General features: G+C 40.0%; 1 protein-coding gene across 1 annotated transcript in view; it reads right to left on the reverse strand.

Moving 5' to 3' along the window:
- Positions 1–14,277: 14,277 nt before the first annotated feature.
- Positions 14,278–24,053, reverse strand: part of WDR64 (WD repeat domain 64) — a 77,832-nt gene continuing 68,056 nt past the window's right edge. Inside the window, 6 exon segments of the mRNA XM_087774476.1 lie at positions 14,278–14,397; positions 15,370–15,450; positions 18,758–18,857; positions 21,081–21,266; positions 22,045–22,154; positions 22,561–22,622. Coding sequence (XP_087630602.1) covers positions 14,278–14,397; positions 15,370–15,450; positions 18,758–18,857; positions 21,081–21,266; positions 22,045–22,154; positions 22,561–22,622 — 659 coding nt within the window.

Genomic DNA, 24,053 nt, shown 5'->3' on the forward strand with positions numbered 1-24,053 from the left:
ACGGATAAGGAACTTCAATACAGTAACTATCAGTTTGTACTATTGCTGTAACCTGTATTCAGAGTGAGTCATTTTGAGATGACAGTCATACTGAACGATCCATTTCTGACAATACTCTTGACAGTGATTGCTCCAGATCGGTTCAATTACAGCAAAGGATCCGTGGCATGCAGCTGAAGACAGCACATGGATAACAGCAGCGAACATGAAAATTATAAACGTTAAGAATACTGGAATCAAAAGGCATCACAGAATTTTGGCAGGACAAAGGACTGAGTCCTGTAGTTAACCCAGTGAGTGGGGAGGGAGAGAGTGGAAGCAGGTCACTGGCTGCAAAGGAAGAGGTGAGGGACAGATGTTACAGCAAGTGAAACCCTGGGGTTAATGTAAGAATTGATGGTCAAAGTTAGAAGTTTAAAATCTGTATTTACATACTACTATAACTGCTTTCATTTAAAAAATCCCTGAACATCCATATCGCGTACTGAAATTTGAAGTGGTGCACAAGGGAGTTTTACAAGGATAGTCCAGCTACACACAAAAAGGCATACAAGTAACATTTTTGTTTCACAGCTCTAGTTAATGTTTTGGGGCATCCCATGCACGGGATTGAGTTCCTATTTAACCATCTTTTGCACTATCTCATTCTGCCTGTTTGACACATTAAACACAGTAAACCGCAGTCTGATAGCCAACACGTGGCCTAGCGCATACCACAGACTAGGATGACAAGGGACCCTACAGTGCCAGCCCTAATTTCTTCCTACTGGCAACACACGTGCTGCAACCTAGAACAGTCTCAGATTGATCTTACTCCTGATGTTTCTTGTCCTCAGGAAATAGGTCTTACTATATTGCTAAAGAGAACAAATGCAAGTCTAGAAACTCAGTAAATGGTGGGGAGAGAATTAGAACAAAAGAGAGACTATGCATGCAATACTGAATTATGCAAATTTTCTCTGCGCTCATAAAAACTTGAATGTCTGCTTCCTTTGTTGAGCTAGTACTCGGATAAGACTGGAACAAACATAAGGGTGTGCGCATGGTTGCAGCTGCAAGTAATGAGATCACTGGACCAGAAGTCTTGCCAACACTCTAGAATAAAAATTACCACTGCACTGGAGTAGGTGTTTGTATTTACTGATTTTCTGAAATTAAATAAGAAAGCATGATGTTTAACTGCTTTATTAAGCTGCTCTTCGTGGAGATCTGTGAAGCTGGTGATTGAATCCTGAGTAGGGGACATGTCTGTCTCTATGAAGAGAGTTTGAGAAATCATGACACTGTCTTGGAATGGAGGAAAAGTGATAGAGATGAAGAGGAATGAAATGTAGTGCTTTGCTTGAAATGTCACAGAGTTTGAATATCTGGTATGTTTGTAACTACAAACAGGAAATGACTTATTTCTAAGTGTAAAGCTTTCCATTCCTGAGCAACATGATTGTACATGTCCCTCCAGGCCTCCTGTAATAGCATAAATGCCACAAATAGCATAAATAAATACATATTGCATAAATGCAATAACTAGTATAAATGCAATAGCATAAATTCACTTCAGAGTCCCTTGAAGAGCTTGCTTCCCACCCCACCCCACCCCACCCCCCTCCTCCGTTTCCTACGCAGGTAGGAACTATCAGATGGGCTTATCCTTGTATGATGCATCTGATGGGTCCTGATGAGATCCTGCTCTCACTCCAGAAGGCCCAGACAGATGGGGAAATGAAGAAAGCCCTGTAGCAATGGGCTGGCCAGAGCACACAGTTACATTTCCCACGTCAGGGCCAGCGCCAGCCACGTTAGCCACAACACAAGCCATCTGAGTGTTAGTACTGCAGTTCCACTGCAAAGGTTTCAAGTTACAAGTGAAAAATAGATTGTCTGGAGTAAAATGGTCAACAATTGACGAGTTTTGAGTTTGGAATACATAATAAAGCTTCTTTTTCTTGTTAGTTAACATAAAGATATGCTTGCTTAAATTAAAACAAAATTTGTGGTGAGAAATATATCTAGGCTGATATCTACCAGGTAACAGTTTATTCTTCTGCTTGCTGTTTTGAGGTCTGTATAGTTCTTTGGATATTTTGACTCCATTACATGGATGACTCAGTCACCAGGGCAGAAAAGCCGTGTTTCCAGATAGTGGACAGCAAGGCTTAAATACAATGCATTTTGAAAAGAGCACATGTGAATTATAACTTCAGAAGAATATTGTCTGTGCACTGTGAAATGCATAGAAATAATTTGGCCGCGGTGGCAGCATAAGATGTTGCAAAGCTGAAAATATTGATTGAATTCCTCTTTACTGACTCTTTTTTCACTCCATGATCCTGACTATATTTGACACGCTCCAGAAGTTTTAAATTCAATTGCAATTAGAATTCTGTTTGGATTAGGATCACTTCTCTTAAGAATATGTTCTTATATCAATTCTGATGTTTCTTTTTCCCTCAAACTGCTGTGTTCATGGGAAGACCAATAATCAGGGTAGACAATATAATATATCCATATCATTCAAAATGGCATGTGCAATTCAATTAAATCTACTTTTGACTATTTTCTGTAGATTACATTAAAACTAGTCATAAGGTGAACCTCAGAGGCAGAAGCACTGGAGCCGAGGAACTTGCATTGAAGGAAGCCAGAGCTACAAAATTCTTGCCCAGCTCAGATTTTCCTCTTCGATTCCTTAATCTGAAAGGCTGGATACCTTGGGGCTGAAGAGTTAGCATGATATGCATTAACATTCAGTTTGTTACAAATGTCTTCAGCCTGATTATCCAACACTCACCTTCGTTACGTCTCATAACTTCTCTAAAATAGTGGAAGTTTTATACAGTGAGTCAAAGGCTTTGTTGGTTTCAGTAGAGCTATCTTGACTTACACGCGCTAAAGATACTGCTCTTTAAGCTCAACAGTGTCTCTTGGGAGGAAGTAGTCAGATGACAGGACTTTGGTGGGTTATTCCTTTAAAGAATACTGTAGTATTGCAGTTTTACTTCCCATAGATATCAGATGAAACTGGGAAGTAGCACTGTGGTGTAGTTAGGTGTAAGACTTATAATAACTTATACAATCCTTTCCTTTGACAAGTAGCTCATGTATCTGGAGAATTAACTAAGACTAAAAATTGCTGTGCCAAATCCCTGTTGTATGCTTTTAATTTCCTTGGACAGTTTTGTAATAGTGACTGGCAGAATACATTACAATTAGATCTGGAAACAGAAAGTGTAGCAGAAACATTTTGTTTCCTTTACAATTGTTTTGCATCATGTAATAAAAATGAAGAGCTAAACAGAGTATAGCCCTGTTGATGCCTAATGGAAATTTAAGATAGGTGCCCAAGATAAGTGTGCTGAAGTACCTCTAGAACTGCTTCTTTCCCAACACTGACTATAGAGAGGAAGTGGGGTCACTAGGTCTGCTGGAGACAACTAACCTTTACTCAGCCAAGGTAAAGCAAAATTAATTTTGTCCTCACTATGTGCTGCAATGGACAAGGACATCTTACAGATTTTTAGTAAGATTAATATCAGATTAATATACCCATGCATTGCCTATTTGATCTTTAAGAAAATATTGAAAAGGACAGACAATACCTCCAGTTATCACAGCCAATAGACAATGAGTTAGGTACCTGTTGTTCTGAACTCCTTACTGAAAATAATGTGAAGTGATACATAATGAGAAGCAGAATGGGATCCTGTCAGTCAGCAACATGTAGCTGTGAGCTGCTGCACATCCGTACCAAAGTAAGTGAGAACACCAGGAAAAGAGATCATACCATGCTGGGTCATGGATGTAAAACTGAATAAGCATCATGGAAGACCATGGATTGTGTTTGACTCTTGCATTTAACTCTACTTTGTTGATTCACTGTGAAAAAAAAAAAAACCAACAGTAGCCTGCCCCATCTTTCTCTACCCTTCTTTCATGCCTCTGTGCCTTGTTATTAGAAATTGCCATAATTTCCTCCATTCTTCATGTTGAGATCCTTAACCTCCTTCCTGTATTCCAAAGGACACCGCTGACCCCACCCTTCCAATCTGTCCTTTTGCCTTTATTTTTCAACTCAGAGGCCTTTTCAGTCTGCCATCTCCAGTTGTTTCAGTCCTTTTCTCTGCCAGGCATACCTTGGAATGATTCTGAGTGGAGAGAATGTATTTTCTCAGCCAGAAAGAGATAAAGGATGACTTCAAATGCATAGATGAGTGTGCATGCAAACAGATGTATCCTATCACCTTTCCTACAGTGAAGTCTCAGAAAAATTCCTAGACTTCCCCCAGGAGACCCCAAAAACCAAAACCAGAATTAGGGCACCCATTTTTGCCATTAATCCTCAAAACTCTCTGCATTACCAGTTTTGCCACCTTTACTGATTATAATAACTATTCTGAGCTTACCTTTGGTGTGGCTGTGCTGCTTGTGGCAAGTTCTTTTGATCTCGAGAAACATGTCAGTATAGGGAACAAAAGCATGCTAAGCTTCTAGTATACCAGTGCATGTGTTTTTCCCTTTTTGTGATCCTTCGTTGTGAAATGATGTGTGCAGGTGCAGATGGAGCCTTTGTGCCAGGTGGCTGCACGCTCAGCCCGGCCTCAAGAGACCTCCGGGACAGAGGGAGCCCCCGCTGAAGCCAAGTGCAATGGTCAGTTCAGTTTCGCTTTTGAAGGTGCAGAGTCAGGAACAACTCTCTCTCCCTTTCTTTATAGGTAAATCTTCAAACTAGTCCTGCAGTGATTACTACCGGTTGAAAATATCGTGGATTTTTTTTTTTAACCTCACGATCATGTAAGTTTACCTATGATCAACAAAGCACTTGGAGCCTGTTACAGTTACTTGGTTCCTCATGCACATGGATCTCACCCTTGTGCTGAAGAAGACAAACAGGTAAATTTTCTAGTATATTCCCTAGCTGCGGGTGCTTCTGTGCTTCTCTGAACACCATCCCCTTGAGTTAAAATCCTTTGGAGAGGTGTGTGTTTTGCTATGATGAAGTCCAGAATAGCAGTTCTAGCCTGTATTACTGTGACTTAATGTTTTTCCTCTGCATCCCTTGTATGTTGTCCAGAAAACTCTTTAAACCAGTCTGGGGTCATTGAGTTCCTCCGGACTCTCCAAGTCTGCCCAGAGCCTGAGCTGTGCTGAGGCGACTTTCTCCCAGTTTGGGAATTATACAGAGCTCTCTCTCCATATAACTTTAAGGCATGACCTAGTAGTGTTAACAGCTTGAGTCAATCATTAACAAGAAATTGCAAAAAGACAAGCAAACTACCACAAATGACAACAAACAGTTTGGCAGGTGGTGGGACAGGGTCAGCTGTGTCATCGCATTTATGGTGAGAGCCTGAGGCAAAGGAAACCTGAGTCCTTCTCAGGCAGGTGAGCAGCACCTGGGAGTTGTTGCAGTTGATTTATTTAACTCGGCGCTTGGCCCCACTGCACCTGAGGTGAGCTGTTCCTAGACTTACACACTCTGCATGTGCAGCCTATTTTTCTGAGAAAAGGGATTTTGAATAATGCTTGAAAATATTCCCTTCCCCAACATTTCTGATAATGCAAAGAGTGAACTAGCAGGTGAAGGTCTGTGTCTCAGGGAAATCTAGAGAAGTGTGAACTATACAAGGACTTGGATAAAAGCTTGTTTTAAGCCAGTAGCTCAAGTCAAAGGACCTTTTAACTAAAAGGTTAAAAAGAAACTAAAAAAGCTGTTAATCAGCTCTGCAGGAAAACTGTGGATTGGATTCTCAGGGGTTTGGTTCCAGCTCACAGACTTTTATGGGACTTTCAGCCCAGAAAGAAGAGAGGAAGATAGATGTTTGCTTTTCATGTACAGGCTCCTCAGTGTGGATCAGCTCAGTGGGCAGTGGAGGTTGTCTTTAAAAAGCCAGCAGGATTCCCTCATAGCAGGAAAAGAATATTTTGCTACATTACTTGGGTGAAATTGCCCTCTCCTTTTCTTAGAGTAGGCGGCTGATGGGAGGGTGCTTCCATACTGCACCCTGCCCTCTCGGTATTACTGGCTGCTCTCATACATGCTCTCAGGCCAGATGTTATGGACAGATTCTTGCAGATCTTCTTTCTTACTCTCTCCCTTGTCTGCTCCTCTCATCCTCTGCATTTCTGCAGGTGATATAATGATAGGGGCAGGACAGACAACAGGGCAGCCTGCCTCATCTCTAAATGCATCCGTTTACATACTCCTCATCTGGCCTATATTGAGGGTTTTTTTATTCATGGAAGTGAAAAGTATCCTTTTTTATTCTGCTCTTCACTGACTTTACTCACTCATTTTACATCTGTCCAACACAGTTACATTCAAGACTCTGATCTTTCTAGAGATGTAGTGCCTTCAAACCAGCAAGCACTGTCAGCATCTTGCTGAATTCCAGCTTTCCAAAAAAAGTCAGAGTTAGTGAGGGCTTAAAAATATCTTAGCTCCCTTGAAGAGAATGGAGATTTGAAAACTGAAGAGAATAGAGTCACTCCTTAATGCACTTACGGGTACCTATCTCTAATGCTATCAAATTAACTCAGCCTGGAGCATAGCTAGATATAAAGCTTGGTAGCACTCAATTTTTATCAATCTGCTTATTTTAAACAAGCCCAGTGCTGGTCTGAGCTGACATAGCCTCTAGTTTTGGTAGCCATGTGGATAATGGAAAGATAGTTCACACAGGTCAATGAGATACAGATGTTCTATCAAATTTTGTTAGAAATTTCTTACATTTCAGAGGTGAAAAAAAAGGGAAGCTTTGGTGGGAAAAAAATTATTTCAAATATTTTGCTGGGATCTACTGATTCTGTGGGATCAGATAGGATGATCAAGCAGTGTTTGTGCTTTCTGGGGAAATGAAGGAGACCCAGTAACCCACCATTTCCCTCGCCCTGTTATTCTGGAAGAATCCTCTCTTTCGGAAACACTGCATCAGTTACATCTAGCCACACTAAGTGCCCCGTTCATTTTTGTTTCTCATATAAGTATCTTCTTCTTTGTGCTACATGAAATAAAGTTAAAATAGGTTAATCAGTAACTAATTATTCCAGCAGCAGCTGAACAGTCTCTCATGTGTTCCCAGCTGTAAGTAATCTAAAATCTGTCTTTTGCTTTTATGTAGGTACTGATATATTCCATATTGCTGAGTCTTCCAGCAGCAAATGAAGAATATGTATCTGTTCCTCCTTTCCGTTTCATTTTTGCTTTTGAAAGCCACTGGCACCAAAGAGGTTATATTTGGTCATAATCATTTCACAGAATATCAGGTGGGCAACATGAACCTGATTCTCTCTGTCCCACACGGTGGGTCAATGGAACCCAAAGACATCCCTGATCGAGAGGCTGGCTGTTGGGATGCAAAGACGTCCTCTTGTATTTTCTCTCATGAGTGTCTTCCTGGAAGTTTTCAAAATTATAAGAAATGCAAAGTGTCTGCCAACCAAGACAGGTATACCATAGAGGTGGCTCAGGCTCTTGCTGAAGAAATCAACAAAAGTACTGATGGCTTCTTCCCACATATCATTATAAACCACCTACAGCGGTTCAAGATGGATGCTAACAGGGAAAAGGAAGAAGCCTGCTTTGGAATCCCCCAAGCAGAACAAGCCTGGGAGGAGTATATGGGATTTTTGACCACTGCAAAGTCGCAGATGACGGGGGGCCTGATTCTGGATATCCATGGACAAGCACATCCTGAACGGTGGATAGAACTAGGTTACACACTTTCAAAAACTTCCCTTAACTCAGGTGTCTTTTCTCCATTGTGTTCCTCAATTAGCCATCTGGCCAGTCAGCTAGTCAATATGTCTTCTGAGACTTTGGTTGCAGGGAACAGAAGTCTGGGTAAATATATTGAAGAACAAAATAACAGTTATGTTTGTGTGCCTTCTCCATCCAATCCTAGCCCAAATAATGGGAGCTATTATAGTGGTGGATACATAACAAAGACTTTTGGTTCCCGTAGCTCTGGCACTGTTGATGCCATTCAGCTTGAACTACCCCAGTGGGTGAGGGCAGCTGAAGAACGTCCCAGATTTTGTAAAGCACTGGCAAGGGCTGTAATGAAATTCTGGCAAACTAACTACTGCAGCCAGTACAACCATGAGTTTCTGCCATGCTGAAAGAGGCAGGCTTGTTAAAATACCTTTCCATAACACAGTAATGATCTGGAACAACAGAACAACTGATACACCTGGAACATTGAAGCCTGCAATATGATTGTGGATGCTGGTGGGAAGAAACTAACCTGCAAAGAAATACAGACACATCGACATAGAGAAAATCCACAGCTAATACCAACAAGTCTGCAACGCTACAGGCTGGGGGAGGAGTGGCTGGAGAGCTGCCTGGCAGAAAAGGACCCGGGGGTGTTGGCTGACAGCTGCCTGAACATGAGCGAGCAGTGTGCTCAGGTGGCCAAGAAGGCCAATGGCATCCTGGCCTGTATCAGAAATAGTGTGGCCAGCAGGACCAGGGAGGTGATCATGCCCCTGTACTCGGCACTGGTGTGGCTGCACCTTGAGTACTGGGTTCAGTTTTGGGCCCCTCACTACAAGAAGGACATCGAGGTGCTGGAGTGTGTCCAAAAGAGGGCAACGAAGTTGGTGAAGGGTCAAGAGCACAAGTCTTCTGAGGAGCAGCTGAGGGAGCTGGGGTTGTTTAGTCTGGAGAAGAGGAGGCTGAGGTGAGACCTTATGGCTCTCTACAACTACCTGAAAGGAGGTTGTAGCAAGGTGGGGGTCGGTCTCTTCTCCCTAGTAACAAGCGATAGGACGAGAGGAAACGGCCTCAAGCTGCGCCAGGGGAAGTTTAGGCTGGATATTAGGAAAAACTTCTTCACTGAAAGGGTAGTCAAGCACTGGAACAGGCTGCCCAGGGAAGTGGTTGAGTCTCCATCCCTGGAGGTATTTAAAAGACAGGTAGACGTGGTGCTCGAGGACATGGTTTAGTGGTGGACTTGGCAGTGATAGGTTAACGGTTGGACTTGATGATCTTGAAGGTCTTTTCCAACCTTAACGATTCTATGATTCTATGATTCTATAAGTCCATTAACACACAGCTTTGTGCTAGATCCAGCATTGAAAAGACTGCTTGAAGATGAGAGGGTATATTTGGAAGTATCACTTGCCTGGTATGCTTTTCTGTGCTTAATTTCTTTCCAGTAGCATCCTCTGTTTTGTAGCACACAATAAACAACTATTCTTCTAATGAATTCTGTGTAGTGCAGTGCCTTAGTAGATTATCTGTTCAAAGAAATGAAGTGTCTCTGCTTTTCTTGTGACACTTAAGAAAGACAATTGGGTGATATCATTGTGTAAAATGTTTGGGGCCAGGACCAGTTTCCATTTGGTGTTTAAATAGCCCTAGGTGTTGGAACTCTTCAAGTAAACAGTAATCCTGAGGAATGACACAGAGTCTGAACTACTTCAGGTTTTGTTAATTTAATGAATTATGAAAAAAAAGTCTGGGAGCGTTATAGTGCTGTAGTTTTGTCACAGTTTAAATAGCACAACAGTAAGGTAGTAACTGGATTGAAGGCTGCTAAAGATTACACATACATATCATGCATTTTTGACATTTTTCCTTACAGCATGGTTCCCTCCTGAGAGCTGGTCCATTGATTTCATTCAGCATAGGATTAAACACTTGATTGTTACTGGGAACAGTATTACATTATGGATGGGCTTTTCTGCACAGTGGAGGATATAGTGGCATGAGTAGACATGAGTACAAATCAGCTCTTGGAAAACATGGGCAATTATAAGGAAAACCAAAGGGAGCAGTCATCAAGTCTGAAAAGCATACAATTCAAAAATTAAGAACCTATGAAATCCTAGCAGTGCTAAAGGTTTGGTAAAAAGAAAAGAATGAGTAAATAGTCAGTTCTGAGTAAGTAGTCAGTTCTGAGGAAGTAAATAGTTAATAAACCGAAGAGAAGTGGGATATCTGCATCTTGCAACCACAGCAGAATACTTTAGTTCTAACTATAAATAGGGACAATACCAAAGAGAAAATCTTACACAAGTATAAAACATAACACATATGAGCATCAAAAGAAATGGGTAAGGAGCTCTCTGAACCTGAACTATTCATTTTTAATAATCTTTAAAGACTAGGTAATTTTCAGGTAATTGGAAGAGAGCTGATGTAGCTGTCTTTCAAAGGCAAATAGGACTCAGGGAACTGCAGGGGTGTTACCTTTCTTACGCTAACTGCTAAATCATGGGGCAGATGAAGGGAACACAAATAGTAAATGGCAGATTACACTTTATCTGGTGCCACTTAGTTTGTCAGACAAGCTTGATTTTAGTTTTAATCACAAGGTTGGTTAATGTGGTGGGTTGACCCTGGCAGACACTAAGTGCCCACCCAGTTGCTTGCTGACTTCTCCCAGTGGGATGGGGGAGAGATTTGGAAAAGCACAAGTGAGAAAACTCATGGGTCGAGATAAAGACAGTTTAATAGGTGAAGCAAAGCTGCATATGCAAGCAAAGCAAAATAAGGAATCCATCCACTACTTCCCATCAGCAGGCAGATATTTAGCCACTTCCTGGGAAGCAGGGCCTCAGCACACATAATGGTTACTTGGGAAGATAAACACCATAACCATGAACATCTTGCTTTCCTCCTCCATTACATGAGCTCTTATTGCTGAGCAGGACGTTATACGGTATGGAATATCTCTGGTCAGTTCAGGTCAACTGTCCTCGCTGTGTCCCCTCACAGCTTCTTGTACACCCCCGGGCTACTCGCTGGGGGTGGGAAAAAAACACCTTTATGTTGTGCAGGCACTGCTCAGCAACAGTCAAAACACTGGTGTGTTATCGACACTCTTTTATTCAGCAGTCCAGAACACAGCACCATACAGGCTGCTATGAAGAAAATTAGGTTCATCCCAGCCAGACCCAGTACAGTTGTTCACAATATTTTTAAATATACTCCCACAAGATATTTTGCTAAAAAAAAAAGCAGTATTGCCCCAAAATCCATCATAGCCCTATAACGAGTTGAAGGCACACAAATCATTGCAAGTTATTGTATATTCAGCTAATCAGAAGACAGTCTTTCCAAGAAGGCCAGCAGATCAAACACCGTTCATTACCAGTAATATAGAAAACCTGCTGTTTCCCCCAAAATAGTAGGTAATAATGGCCCTAGTTACATAGATTATCCTAAATACTCAATATGGTGACACACTTGGTAAGGATTTATAACTTCAGCCAGACAAAAGATGATAGAATATGTATTCTGTGACCTGTGTCATGTCGTGACACTGTCCTGGAATGCTGAAGGAAGGATTCAGGGAATCATGACAGATAATTAATTGAATATGAGCTCAGCATGCATTCTTCTTAGAGGATGAACATGCTCTTTGAAAGCATAAGCAAGGAACTAACAGGCAGAAACAGCAGCGCATATTAACTCCTCGTTGCATATCTGATGCTTGTAAGATTGTGAATATAAAATGGAGTTCTGAGTCAGACACTTAAAAAAAAAGATAACCACTGTGATGGAAAGAGATAAAAAGGCTACAGAAATCTGCCTTGTAGTGAGAGACTCACAAAGCTCAAATTACAGTTTACTTTGCTATCAAGAGTAATTGGGAGGCTGATAGAACCTGGGTAAACAAGAACACTTTTTGTGTTTTGCTTCTGCCTTCAAAACAGCTGACAGAGCGCGAGGTGTAATTTCTCTGTATTACACTCCCTTTAGTTTCTGATTCATAGGGACTTTTTGGGAGAACAGAACCAGAGGCCCTGGGGAGCATCTGTAGGGATACTGGAGCCAGACCTGTGCAGGACCTCTTGGAGCTGACAGGGCTTGTTATTTCAAACCGAGTGCCATGTTAGTGCAACACACTGCTCCCAGACCTGAGCTGGCTCCTGAGGCTGCAGTGCACTGCCCCTCAGCTAAAATGCCCCGCCTGCTCCTTACTGTCAGCTCAGACAAGTTGACTGGATCATGGAGAGCAGACATTGAGTTCTTCGGTTAAGAAGAATAATCTCTGGAAAGGATTTTTTATGGCTGATGAAGCTTAATCTGGCAGAAAAAAGGCAGCATAATATCCGAGTCCAAGGTGGACAGATTTGAAGCAGAGGGGAAACCTGTGGTTTTGACACGGAGAATAACTGGCAGCAAATGTACGTTAAGAACCCTAGGATGCTCCCTTCAACTGGAAACCAAAATAGTAACACAAACAGGCATTTGGCCATGGAAGATATTCATGATGGGTTCTCTGCCTTGTGCCACCCAGAAGGTTAGACTGGATGAATAGCCAATGTCCTTTGGCACTAAAGTTCATACATCTTTCTGTCAGAGTGTAAAACCAATTTTATCCATTCGTGATTATTGAAGTTCCTGCAGCATCTTCCCTAAGGAAGCTGATGTCTAATCTGAGATCTCAGGCGAGAGTGTTTTCTTTTACATAATGTATACTACACTAGCACTGGTTAAGATCTTCGTCTCAGCGCCATAATGAATTCTTAGATGTTGAATGGGATATCCACTGATTTCAACAGGAGTGATTTTTACATAAACCCAAGATCCCTTCCCCTTTTGCCATGTGCTTTCCCAAGCAGAAGGGCAGCTCATTATGCAGCACAAGATGAAAGATGCTGTTCAATATGATACTGTTATTGCCTGTGCTAGTTAAAGATTTGGATTTCCTATTAAGATGAAAATAGTCAATAAAGCATAAGAAGAGCAAAGCTTTCTGACATTACTGTGCCATGGAAGAAGGGACAAACCTATGTATTGGTTTCTTAAATGTTGATGAGGAGATCAGTTTCCAACATTTGCCAGTTCTCTTCCAGTGCTATCCAAAGGTTCAGTTTTACATTAAGGGTTCAGGGTCCAATCATAAAAATAGGGAAGATGTTAAGTAGGTTTTAGCACATCCTAGAGGAGAGTAGTTTAAGACTTTGAATTAACGCAAAATCCACCACAATCACATTGTTACTAGCATCTCATTAAGTAAGCAGCCACTGGCAACTGCTGAAAAGGAGTATGATCTCTGATCGCCCTAAAATATGCTAAGTAACTTTTACAAATTTTGGTCTTGTTTACAACAGCTCAGTGTAAGGAGTTCATATTGAATCACAATAATGATAAAATAATGCTATTATACTTTCACCTTCATTACATTGTGAATCATACATTGACCTTCCTTTAAACAAATCTACCATGCCCTAGGCCTGGTTTGTACTATATAATAAAAATGATGAAAATAATTGGGGTCAATTGAGTTGACCTATAGTATTTTTTAGTTTTAAATCTGCATAACTAAGACTTAAATTCATGCAACAAGGGATCAGGATTTTGCCCATAAACCTGAACTGACAGGCAGTAAATTGATCAGAAAAACTAATTTAAAAAAATCTTATCAAAACAGATTTTCCCTACCGTGGCGTGTTAATGCATTTCTAAAACAAAGTAGGCTAAAGCAGAAGGAATGTGAGCTGCTGAAAATGATTTTTTGGGGTAATATGGCCATTTCATTCTGTTAATAGTTCTGGTCAAGGCATTTTCTGAACAAACAAAAATATTGGCACTAAAAGGTATTAGAATGATAATTCTGAAGACTTGTCTGCATAGCATTAACAAAACAATTACAAGGAACTTTGCTTGGTTTTCACTTTTTCTGTTTCTGTAATATGTTTAATTAATATAAAGTTAGCTCAGATGAAAACAGCGCAGTTAAAGATGGCGTGTTCGATGATGCTGTGACCTAAATCCAGGTATCTTTAAATAGGGTTGTTTCTCATTATTTGAACCTAGTTCTCAGTCTTCCTTCTGTCTTGTCTCTACATGATTAACAAGGAAATCTAAATGTTTCTGGAAGAAGACATTTGACTAGGATACTGTGGCATATGTGTGCTACCTATGGAACATCCCATCAACTCTTTGCTTATCCAAGGGCACCAAAGCTCCTGAAACATGAGAGAAAGGTTAGAGCAGTAGCTCTGGAATAACATTTCTTGTTCTTCAGGGAAGTCTGTATGGCTAGCAAAAGAAGAATTTTTGCAGATTTATGGCTCTGAGTCTTTAAGCAGTTAATCATAGTAAGGTGCTTTTCCTTCTTAACCATCAAAAAGTGGAGTGAGGTGGGCTTTTCTGTGAGTATCTTGTTATAATCATACACTGGCTTTATTAGAATTTTTTCTGCATGAGGGACTAGAATAGAAGTAAAGATTTGATTTCTGTATGTTCTACTTAATAATGAAGTGTATTTAAATATAATAGAAAAAAAAACAACAGAGAAAAAAATTGAAATAAGGAACCTGCTAATCCACTTTGCTGAAGATGGGTGCTGTGTTATTTGTTTTGACCCTGTTCTCCACTGAAACACGTCTCCGTTGTCCATCCAGTGGGACTGGACACCTCAGCTTTGTTCCACTGAAGAACTTTAAAAAATAAATTGCAAAAGTTCAAGAACTAATTAATATATTCAGGGGAACAGACCACTTTGATAGCATTTTGTAACAGCACAGACAAAAAATTATTTGTTGTGCATGTAGCTCAAAAAAAGTCTGATCTCATTTTATTGTAAATCCATTGTGGTGCCATTGGCTTAGTGTAGTTGCTCCTAACTTGCCAAGGCACAAGACCCCCTGTATTTTATTGTCTTCTTCTGGAAGAAAACAAAACATAGATTTCCAAGGCACATTAATGATCAGAAGAATAACATATGTGCCAACTATTTGAACATTGTGCTCCTGAGTTTTCCGTTTTCTGAGATACTCTGTAACGCTGCAGGCACAAGCATTGTCATATATATTTGAATGCAGAGTACCCTATTCATCCCACCTAACTAGCCATGTAGATGTTCGGAGTCTCATCCAAGCTAGTTCTCTAGGTACCCTGTATAGAAAAAGATCAGCACCTCTGCTAGGAGTGATTCTTTCCATCCTATGATATGTGGGATAGACAAGGCTGTGGACATTCTGGTCTTTCTCCATAGAAGGAACAACCTAGGAAGTCTTGCTAGACGGCTTGCAATAAATCAAATCAATGGTACCTATAAAACAGTATTAACTTACGACGGCCAAAGCTTTGTGCAGATAAGAGTCAATAGTTTTTGGGCTGGCTAAAAGAGTCAAGTCTGAGCAAAAAGTTAATGAGATGAGGTTGCACAGGAGAAGTAAGTGTCTGGAATACTCACTTTGTGGCATGCTCTCTTCAACCGGCTTCCAAAGCTTTCGCCAAATGGAGAATGGAGTTGGATAGGTAGTAATGCAAACCATGTTGGAAAATTAAATCGAGAAGCAGACAGTTAACAATAGAATGTCAGAGTACGTGGTTGTAATAATTTACTAGTGCTAATGGCTTGTGCTGTATGAATGCCACCGCAAAAGGTAGAAAACACTTGTGCTTACCTCATATATAGGAAGAGACCCAAATACTGCTCCAGCCTCTCTGTTTCCAGACTCAAAAGTTTCCAAAGGTAGTCTGTGGATCTGACGAAGGGAAGCCAAAGTCAGTGCATTACTAGCTGAAGACAACAGGTAATGAAAACATTACTTCTGTTATTGAATTGCATGGTAACGTTCATGCTATCTGAAGAAATGTATATCATTACTATGTAGAGAGATTATGGTTTATGCACAGGTTTTCTTTGTACCATGTAAAGGCTGCCTTGAACTTTTTTTTTTTTTTTTAAATTAGGAGGGGATCATTCTTCTGCTATAGAAAATGCATAACCAGCAAAATTCCAGCTTCCCAAGGGACACAAAATCAAGACAGTTAACAGCAAAATGCTTTTTATCACCTAAGTTTAAGCTAGTTTTAAACACTTAGTTCTCTCACCTATTAACACCTTGGATAAGCTCAATAAAGGAATCATTTTCAGGGCACTTGTCAGGTTTGGTGGATGCATGCTATCAGAGGACAGTGGAAGTCTAGCCAAGGGTTAATGGAGTAAGAACTCAGTCTGGCTATCCTTCCTTTGGGCTTTGCAAAGCACAAACACTTCAACAGCAGTTGGAAGATGCAGATGAACAAGACATTTCTGCTGTTAACTGTTGAAAGCTTTGAATTTGCGAAAATACCTCAAGTACCTTGACAGTTCATCCACACCCACATGAATCCCGACTTGATATAGCCGTGATTTCACCCTAGGAGGCCAGTTTATGGTACTCCAAAAAGGAAAAAAAATGCACCTACAGCTTGAAATATTTCAAAGAATACATGTTTCCATCAAATGTGAAAACAGGAGTTTAATTTGAAATGGTACATTATGCAAAGATTTTCTACCTCTATTTTTTCATGGTCTTACTAATACATTACTGAGTGTGCCGCAGTAGTAACAGTTCAAGAGATACCACATCTTCAACAGTGTAAAACATTCCTAAAGGAATCTGTTCCAGTGTCTGTCTGTCAATTCTAAGCGTTACTCATGTGCATTAATTACTCATTTCAGAAAGACCAGACAACTGAATTATGGTGAGCTAAGCATATACTCTAGATGTTTGCACAGCCACTGAATAGCACCCCTCTAGTCTGAAGTGCAAACTGAAGTCCACTGGTTTGTTCTGCTCTAAGGTAAATGATAGGAAATCAAACCTTTTTCTCATCAAAAGCTCAATCAGAAGGGGACTCCAGTGCTAATCAAGTATCTTCTGCTATGAGACCTCCATTGAGTCCTCTTTTCAAATAACTAGGTAGAATCCAAAGCAGAACCCACCTCTACTGACTTGTCCCACAATGTACTCAACCACTGACTTTGCTGCAGTAAATTTCATGTTTTATACCCAGCATCAACATATTTTTCCCACTAACACAGTTCTCTATTACACAGTGCTGTATCTACAGCTGTTGAACAGCAGGGGACCAATGATCAACTGCTGTTACTTTGTAGTGCATGCTCCAGTGGCACAAAAGCAGCTACATCAGTTTCCCCATGATTTAAACAGGAGCCACTCTGGAGATTGTGCAGCATCTGTGACTGGTATAACTGTGACATAAGGGAGCTCATCAACGTGTTGCTGCCTCGGGGTGAAATGACATAATGCCTCAAAACTGCATGCTTGACTACCTTTGCTTAGCAGCAAGTAATCCAGCAGCTTCAAATAGTCAAGCACCCAGACAAGATGAGAGCTGATCTTGTATACTTGGTGTCCCAGTCAGCGAGGACAAGTGAGAAAGGAAGAACATTGAGAGCAGCCCTGTGGAGAAGGACTTGGGGGTCCTGGTGGATGAAAAGCTGGACATGAGCCAACAATGTGTGCTCGCAGCCCAGAAAGCCAACCGTGTCCTGGGCTGCATCAAAAGAAGCATGGCCAGCAGGTTGAGGGAGATGATTCTGCCCCTCTATTCCGCTCTGGTGAGACCCCACCAGGAGTATTGCGTCCAGCTCTGGAGTCCTCAGGACAAGAAAGACATGTTGGAATGGGTCCAGAGGGGGGCCACAAAAATGATCAGAGAGGTGGAACATCTCTGCTATGAGGAAAGGCTGAGAGAGTTGGGGTTGTTCAGCCTGGAGAAGAGAAGGCTCCAGGCAGACCTTATTGCAGCCTTTCAGTACTTAAAGGGGGCCTATAAGAAAGATGGGGACAAACTTTTTAGTAGGGCCTGTAACAATAGGACAAGGGGTAATGGTTTTAAACTAAAAGAGGGTAGATTTAGACTAGATATAAGGAAAACATTTTTTACAATGAGGGTGGTGAACACATTTGGAACAGATTGCCCAGAGAGGTGGTAGATGCCCCATCCTTGGCAACATTCAAGGTCAGGTTGGATGGAGCTCTGAGCAACCTGATCTAGTTGAAGATGTCCTTGCTCATTGCAGGGGGGCTGGACTAGATGACCTTGAAAGGTCCCTTCCAACCCAAACTATTCTATGATTCTATGATTCTATGATTCTATGATTCTATGATTCTGTGATTCTGTGATTCTATGATTCTGTGGACTGGCTGGCAAGACGGGGCAATAAACAGTGGAGAAGCGTGTTCCACTCATCTTGTCATCCTTTCGCCTAAGGTACCCAGAGAAAAGTTGCTGGTCACGTGGAATAACGTTGTCTTTTACTGACTACTGTTTGGACCTCAGCTGGCCTCATTAAGATATCAGACTGTGGTACACAGGAGACTCATGGTACCACAGATTTTAGGAGAAGATGTTAAGAGTTCATACCTCTCGCTAGTTGTTCGCCAGTAACCTTTGAGGAAGAATGGTAGGAAAGGTGTTAATGGAAGCTTTTTTGGCAAGTGGACATAGGATTTTTATCTTTTCCTTTTCTACTACAACTGCAAGAGATGTTTTATCTGTTCCCATGACTTTCAAGGGCTAATCCTGGTAAAGGTGGAGGGGCTCCACCATTATTCAATTAGAGTTGTAGAAAGTATTTATAATGATATCTAAACTCAGAACTCTCATGTTTCTGATTTCATGGGAACCCTGGAAGAACTATTGTGTATAACCAGGAATTCACTGTTCTAGTATTTTCACACTTCCTTCAAGTAAACTTAAGATATTTAGGACTTCTGTTGGAGCATGTGAAAATTTTAGGGTTTTTTAATGCTGTTAAGCCAAACAAGTTACTCAGTGTGTGCTACCTTCTAAATTGGAATTTCGAAGTGTGAAACAATGAGAATGAAAACCAGAGAGCTTTTTTGACCCCTCTGTTTATGCATTTTTGTTCTAGCTTGTCCATTGAATGAGAAGGATATGTAGGGTTATTTATGGACAATTTATAAATGAGAAATACAATTGCATTTCTTATATGTTGCACAGAACAGAAACAAATTTGTCGTGTACATTAGCTACCTTTGGAGAAACCAGAGCTTTGAAAAACTTGAAGTCCTGAATAATATCTGCATGTTTAGGCTTTTTTAAAACTGAAGGTGATCTGGTCAGTGACTTCCACCTGTACACATAAGACAGAAAAAATCTGATGCTCCTATCAAAATGGCAATTTTGAATGCAACGTTCTTAGCTGGCTCCAAAATAAAATTATTTTGAAGTATAAATTATTCCACATATCTTCAAAATATAATTTGTATTAGGACCTTCATAGGTGTCATGAAGTGCTTCACTAACACTTTGTCAATCCAGATACTGGCTTGTCATCTTTAGGAGGCTGGAAATGTTAATATAAAAAACACTGGTTACCACAACTGGGTGCTAACTCGCTGTCTGATAATGGCTTTTCAGCATTTCTGTCAGTTCTGACTACAATTCCTGTATGTCACTTTCATAACAAAGGTTTCCTCTGCTCATATATCTGGTTTCCAAAGTTAATCACAAGAAGAAATGATCTAGAGTAGAGTGTCTGTTAGTGCAGATTAACACAGTTTCATTTGTAATCAGAAAAGTTAAGTCAGATCACACGAGCTAAGAATTATAAACTACAGAGAGAAACAGACTGTTCTTCTACATGGGTCCATCTACCTGCTGACATTTTTCAATAGATCACCTGAACCACTTGTTTAAACTGTAAGCACCTACGCTATTCAGCTTGGTTTGTACCTTTTCAGGTACATGCACATTTGGAGAATATCTGTTAATAGCATTTATAACTTGATTTGTTAATTGAAATTCTAAAATATTATCTTAGTGACGCATATGACAGCTTTCCAATAAGTAAGTTGTAGTAGCATCATGAAGATAACTGACTTGACCCAAGAGAAGCTCCTGTATCTTGTAAAGAACAAAACCTAGCATCCATAAGTAACACAGCCTTTTGGCTGACAGTTGGCTAGCTATCCATTACACTATTTGGTACAATTAATCCAGAGGAATCAAGTTATCTTGAGGTGACAGCACACAGAGTATATAGAATGGTAAGGCTGAAACTTTCTATTGCGCCGCATGTGGCCGCCTTTTTTTTTCAGTTCTCTGCACAGTTAAGCAGGCTTCTCATTTGCTTCCACTCTGTTTAATTAATGTGTTTTAAATGTATGATAGCCGTTCTCCTTTACTGAAATATTTGAAAGGTCCTCAAAAAGTAGTCACAGTTTGCCACAGGCATGTCATTTATGGGAAGTTTCTTTAAGGTTAGCTGGCTTAATTTTATTATCTTTGATTCCAGAGGTTTCAAACTAGCTGCTGACTATTCAAAAGGACTACAGGGGTTAGTCCTTCAAACACAGCCTTCTCTGCATTGATGAGTTACTGTTCTGACTTCAGTGGGACTACTCACGTTAGTAAGAACTCTATGGAATAATAAGTGTTAGCAGGATACTGACCTAAATGGGGTAACAGTAAAGCACCTTAGAGATTTCCCATTGTCCCAAAGTGCTTTGGTTAAAAGGCAGCCTAAGAAAGCACATGGTATATGAAACCTTACCACTAAAACATGCATGACTTTTTAAGCCCTAGAATAGTTTTTCCCAGATTTGGACTGCTTTGTTACTAAAGGAAATGTGCATGTTGCCTCTGAAGTTTCCTGCTTCAGTATTTATGTTCATTTGGTCAACTCACTAATTAATGAAGCAGGGAGCTCCAGGACTAGAAATATGACTTAAGTTAGAGGGCCAAGGCATTCTGGCTTGACTTGTAACTAACCCATGTCCCTTGAGAACTCTACCTAGAAGGAAAGAGGTCCAACAGTTCTATTGAAACACAACATTTATGCCAGTGTCAGAACGTCATGATCAGAGGTATGTGAATGTATTCATAACATCCCAGCAAATTTAAGAAGACCATTTTTTAAACTGAAAGATTAAATTGGGGTTATTCTTACAGAAAGATTTGGGTTTGGGTTGAAACTATTCACATTAAGCTTTTTCAGTAAATTTTTTTTGGATCCCAGAAGTATATCAGCTTATGGAACTGAAAAAGAAACAGGCTGCTAACCTGAATAGTGTACGTAACATACAGGCTAAATAGGCTGAAATCTGAGACAATTATCTAGTCATCACTATTACTGAATTCAAATCCTGAACATCACCTAATCCTGACTGTCACCTAGTCATAACAATTAAGAGATTATCCATGCTGTGTAAAAACATTTTTAAAAAGGATTTTTCTAAATAACTCATAGGAAATACTGATATTTTTTCTGACCTTCAGGTGAAAGGTGCTTTTAAAGTATATTTTCAGAACTGTTCCCCCAATCATACATATATATAAATATATGAGATTTTACTTGTCCCTGTCCAGCATTAGAGGATATTCAAACTTCTTCTTCTCCATATGCTTGATTTCCTCTTTAATTACAGTAGGGAAGTTATTAACATCACAAGGCAAAATCAACCGACTGATATCAGATAATTCAAACTTCCTAGGTTGTCCAAAGTAACCAAGACAGTATCTGTTCATGGCATGCCAGAGCCTACAGACATAGTAGAAGCAGTGCCAAAAGACAGAAAGGAAAAATGGATACTTTTAGAAGTGGAAGAAAAGTGACAAAATATGTGTCTACATTATCAAGTTCTGCAGCACTTTTCTATGCTAGTCATAAAAAAAACCAATGAGATTGAAGTTCACTGTTTATAATATAACTTGAGAGTAAAAAAAATCTCAGAAGTATGTTGTAAAAATCAGAAAACAAACAGTTCATCTTTATAATTATAAAACTGAGGAGTAAAGGCATCAATATCCTGAATTGCTCCTACAGTAAGGTGCTGCCACCAGAGCAGGTTCTACACAAAATTTCCTCATTGATACCCCCAAAAAACAAAAAAGAACCCCCTTCAAATGTACTTGTTAGAAGGAATTACAGTTGTCTGTAACACATCTTCAGACTGCAATGGTTTAATTGCATAAGTATTGGTTAGATGCAATGCTTAGGACCCATGTCAATTTAACAAGTATTGAAAGCCAAAATAGGATTAGAACAGGAGGTCATTTCTAAAATGATGGGGCTGTTACCTGTGCATTCAAGGTCACCTTGCTGAAAGAAAATGACTGTCTGCAAAAGGTCTGACTTCCTGAGAAATCTGGAAGTGTTACATTAAAAAATTAGTTCTTTCAGGTGCAGAACAGAAAATGCACCCAATGTTGTATTTTATTTAAGTTCTAGCCTATATACAAGTCCAGCAAGAAGACGAACTTTGGAGACAGTTCAACTGATTGGCCATAGCAGTAAGAGGTATTAGCCATTTTTGTACCTGACTGAACCATCAATGGATGCTGTCACTATCACATTTTTTTCCTCTTCATGAAATAAGTCAACCACTTCATTAGAGTGTGCCCTCCAGCAGACCTCCTCCTTTATTTGCTGAGGGAAAAAAGCAACATAACCACATTTCAGGCAGTTCTGTATGCCACCATGGTTGATAGCTTAGTGGATTTATCAGCATGGCTTTCTGAAAATTAAAAGAGGTGAAAAAGTAATCCCTCCATGAAACAGCCTGCAAATGGCATATGGTAGAAACATCTCTCAGGGGATATGGATAAATTAATTCTTAACATAGCATCTTTGAACACAATGGAATAATCCTAACAGCATTTTACTTTGTTTTTCTTCTTTTTCACAGCACCAAGTTATTATTTCAAGCGAAAGACAGGACCTTTATGTGCAGGAAACATTTTTAGTCCCCATAGAGCTCTGAATCCATTTTCCTCTATTTGTCTTATCTAGGTATACTGTTGAAGTTAAGAAAATCTGTCAGATTTTTCCTTACGTTTTTACTATTTTGTGGATCTTCCAAGAATGAGGCAATGCTCCAGCGCATAATGTGTCCCTCTGTTTAAGAAAGGGAAAAGCAAAACGTCAATAAATTTCATTAGTGCTGGACATTCACTAGTTGCTGCTATATGCTCTTGGTAAACATTGGGCAGAACGAAGCAGAGATTACAGGTCAGTGAAAGTTATTTTAAGGTGAATGTCACTATCTCATTGTGAAGCACAGAGCAGAAAATAATGGACCATTCATTAATATGCAAAGAAATACGTATACTCTTTGTGAGCGATGTGTCATTAACTGGATAGGTTTGAAATGGAAGGAATGTAACGTTTTTTCTTTAAATGACATGAGTAAAAAATAAGAGTCATCTTGTCAAGACAGTTATCTATTGCACAAACTAGGTAGGAGAGCTTCCTGGGTATTAAACTGCTTTTCAATCCTGGTAAAATGGACAAAGTTTGATTAATTGCATACATAATGAATCCTTAAAGTTTTGCAACCTTTTAGTGCACCCATGTGAAGCTAGAATCAAAGAATCATTTTCCTTATGACCCACAACTGCTCAGTTTCCTGCCTAGGCTCCTTCTTTCCTGATGAAGTTGCCTCTTATCTCTCATTTCTACTACTAGATAGAGGAATCTTTTGTGTAATTCCAACCTTCATACTGGTCACATCTGGTTTCTAGGACTGTACATTTGCAAGCAAGCAAGGAGGCTGACAGAGAAGTTGACCTTTTCCTAACAAGGAAGAATCTGTAATGGGAACAAGAAATTGGTAGCAGCACTGCAGATAAAAGAGAAGGGTGCAGAAGGCATGAAAAGCAAATACACAGTGGCACAAACACAAAAGGACAAAGGGAGAGTATCAGATGAATAGGTAATAAGGTGGATACTTTTCCACAACTAATTAAAATCCTGTTCAGTGCATGCTGCTTTCCTGAACTCATTTACTGATTTGAATCAATGGGGAGTGGAAACTCCTCTTCATTTTCAGCATTAACATCAAGCTACTGCTAAATTTTGAAAGAAATGGGAAAAAAACCCTTGCTCCATCCAACTTCTGACAGCGTAAGAGCAGGAAGCTGGCAGGAAACAGTTCTAATAGGTATTTTAGAAGAAAAGTGACACATTAAAGGACAAAAATCTCATATGACAGATGCAGAAGAAGAAAATTGCCAGGGTGATTCTAAAAGTTTGGAGGAGAATCAGACAGCAGATAAACTCTTGGACTTTCTGCCAAATGAAAGCCAGATTTGGTGTGAAATTAAAAGTCTAACAATGAGCTGCTAACCCAGATCACCAGTGCTTTCCTTCCTTATATAGCAACATACTGCTGAAGCCATTACTGTGCACTCCATATCAGTGTCCGAATCATGGCTCTTGGCACAGCCACAGCTGCAGTTTATTATTTGGTTTTATTACCGTGGATGTGAAATTTTTGATTGTTTTTAGCAGTAATCTTTGCCCTTGGTATTAATACAGTAATTCAGA

Source organism: Nipponia nippon, unplaced genomic scaffold, assembly GCF_047370975.1.
Source record: "Nipponia nippon isolate SJK-2023a ecotype South Korea unplaced genomic scaffold, ASM4737097v1 scaffold_4, whole genome shotgun sequence".
NCBI lineage: Eukaryota > Metazoa > Chordata > Aves > Pelecaniformes > Threskiornithidae > Nipponia > Nipponia nippon.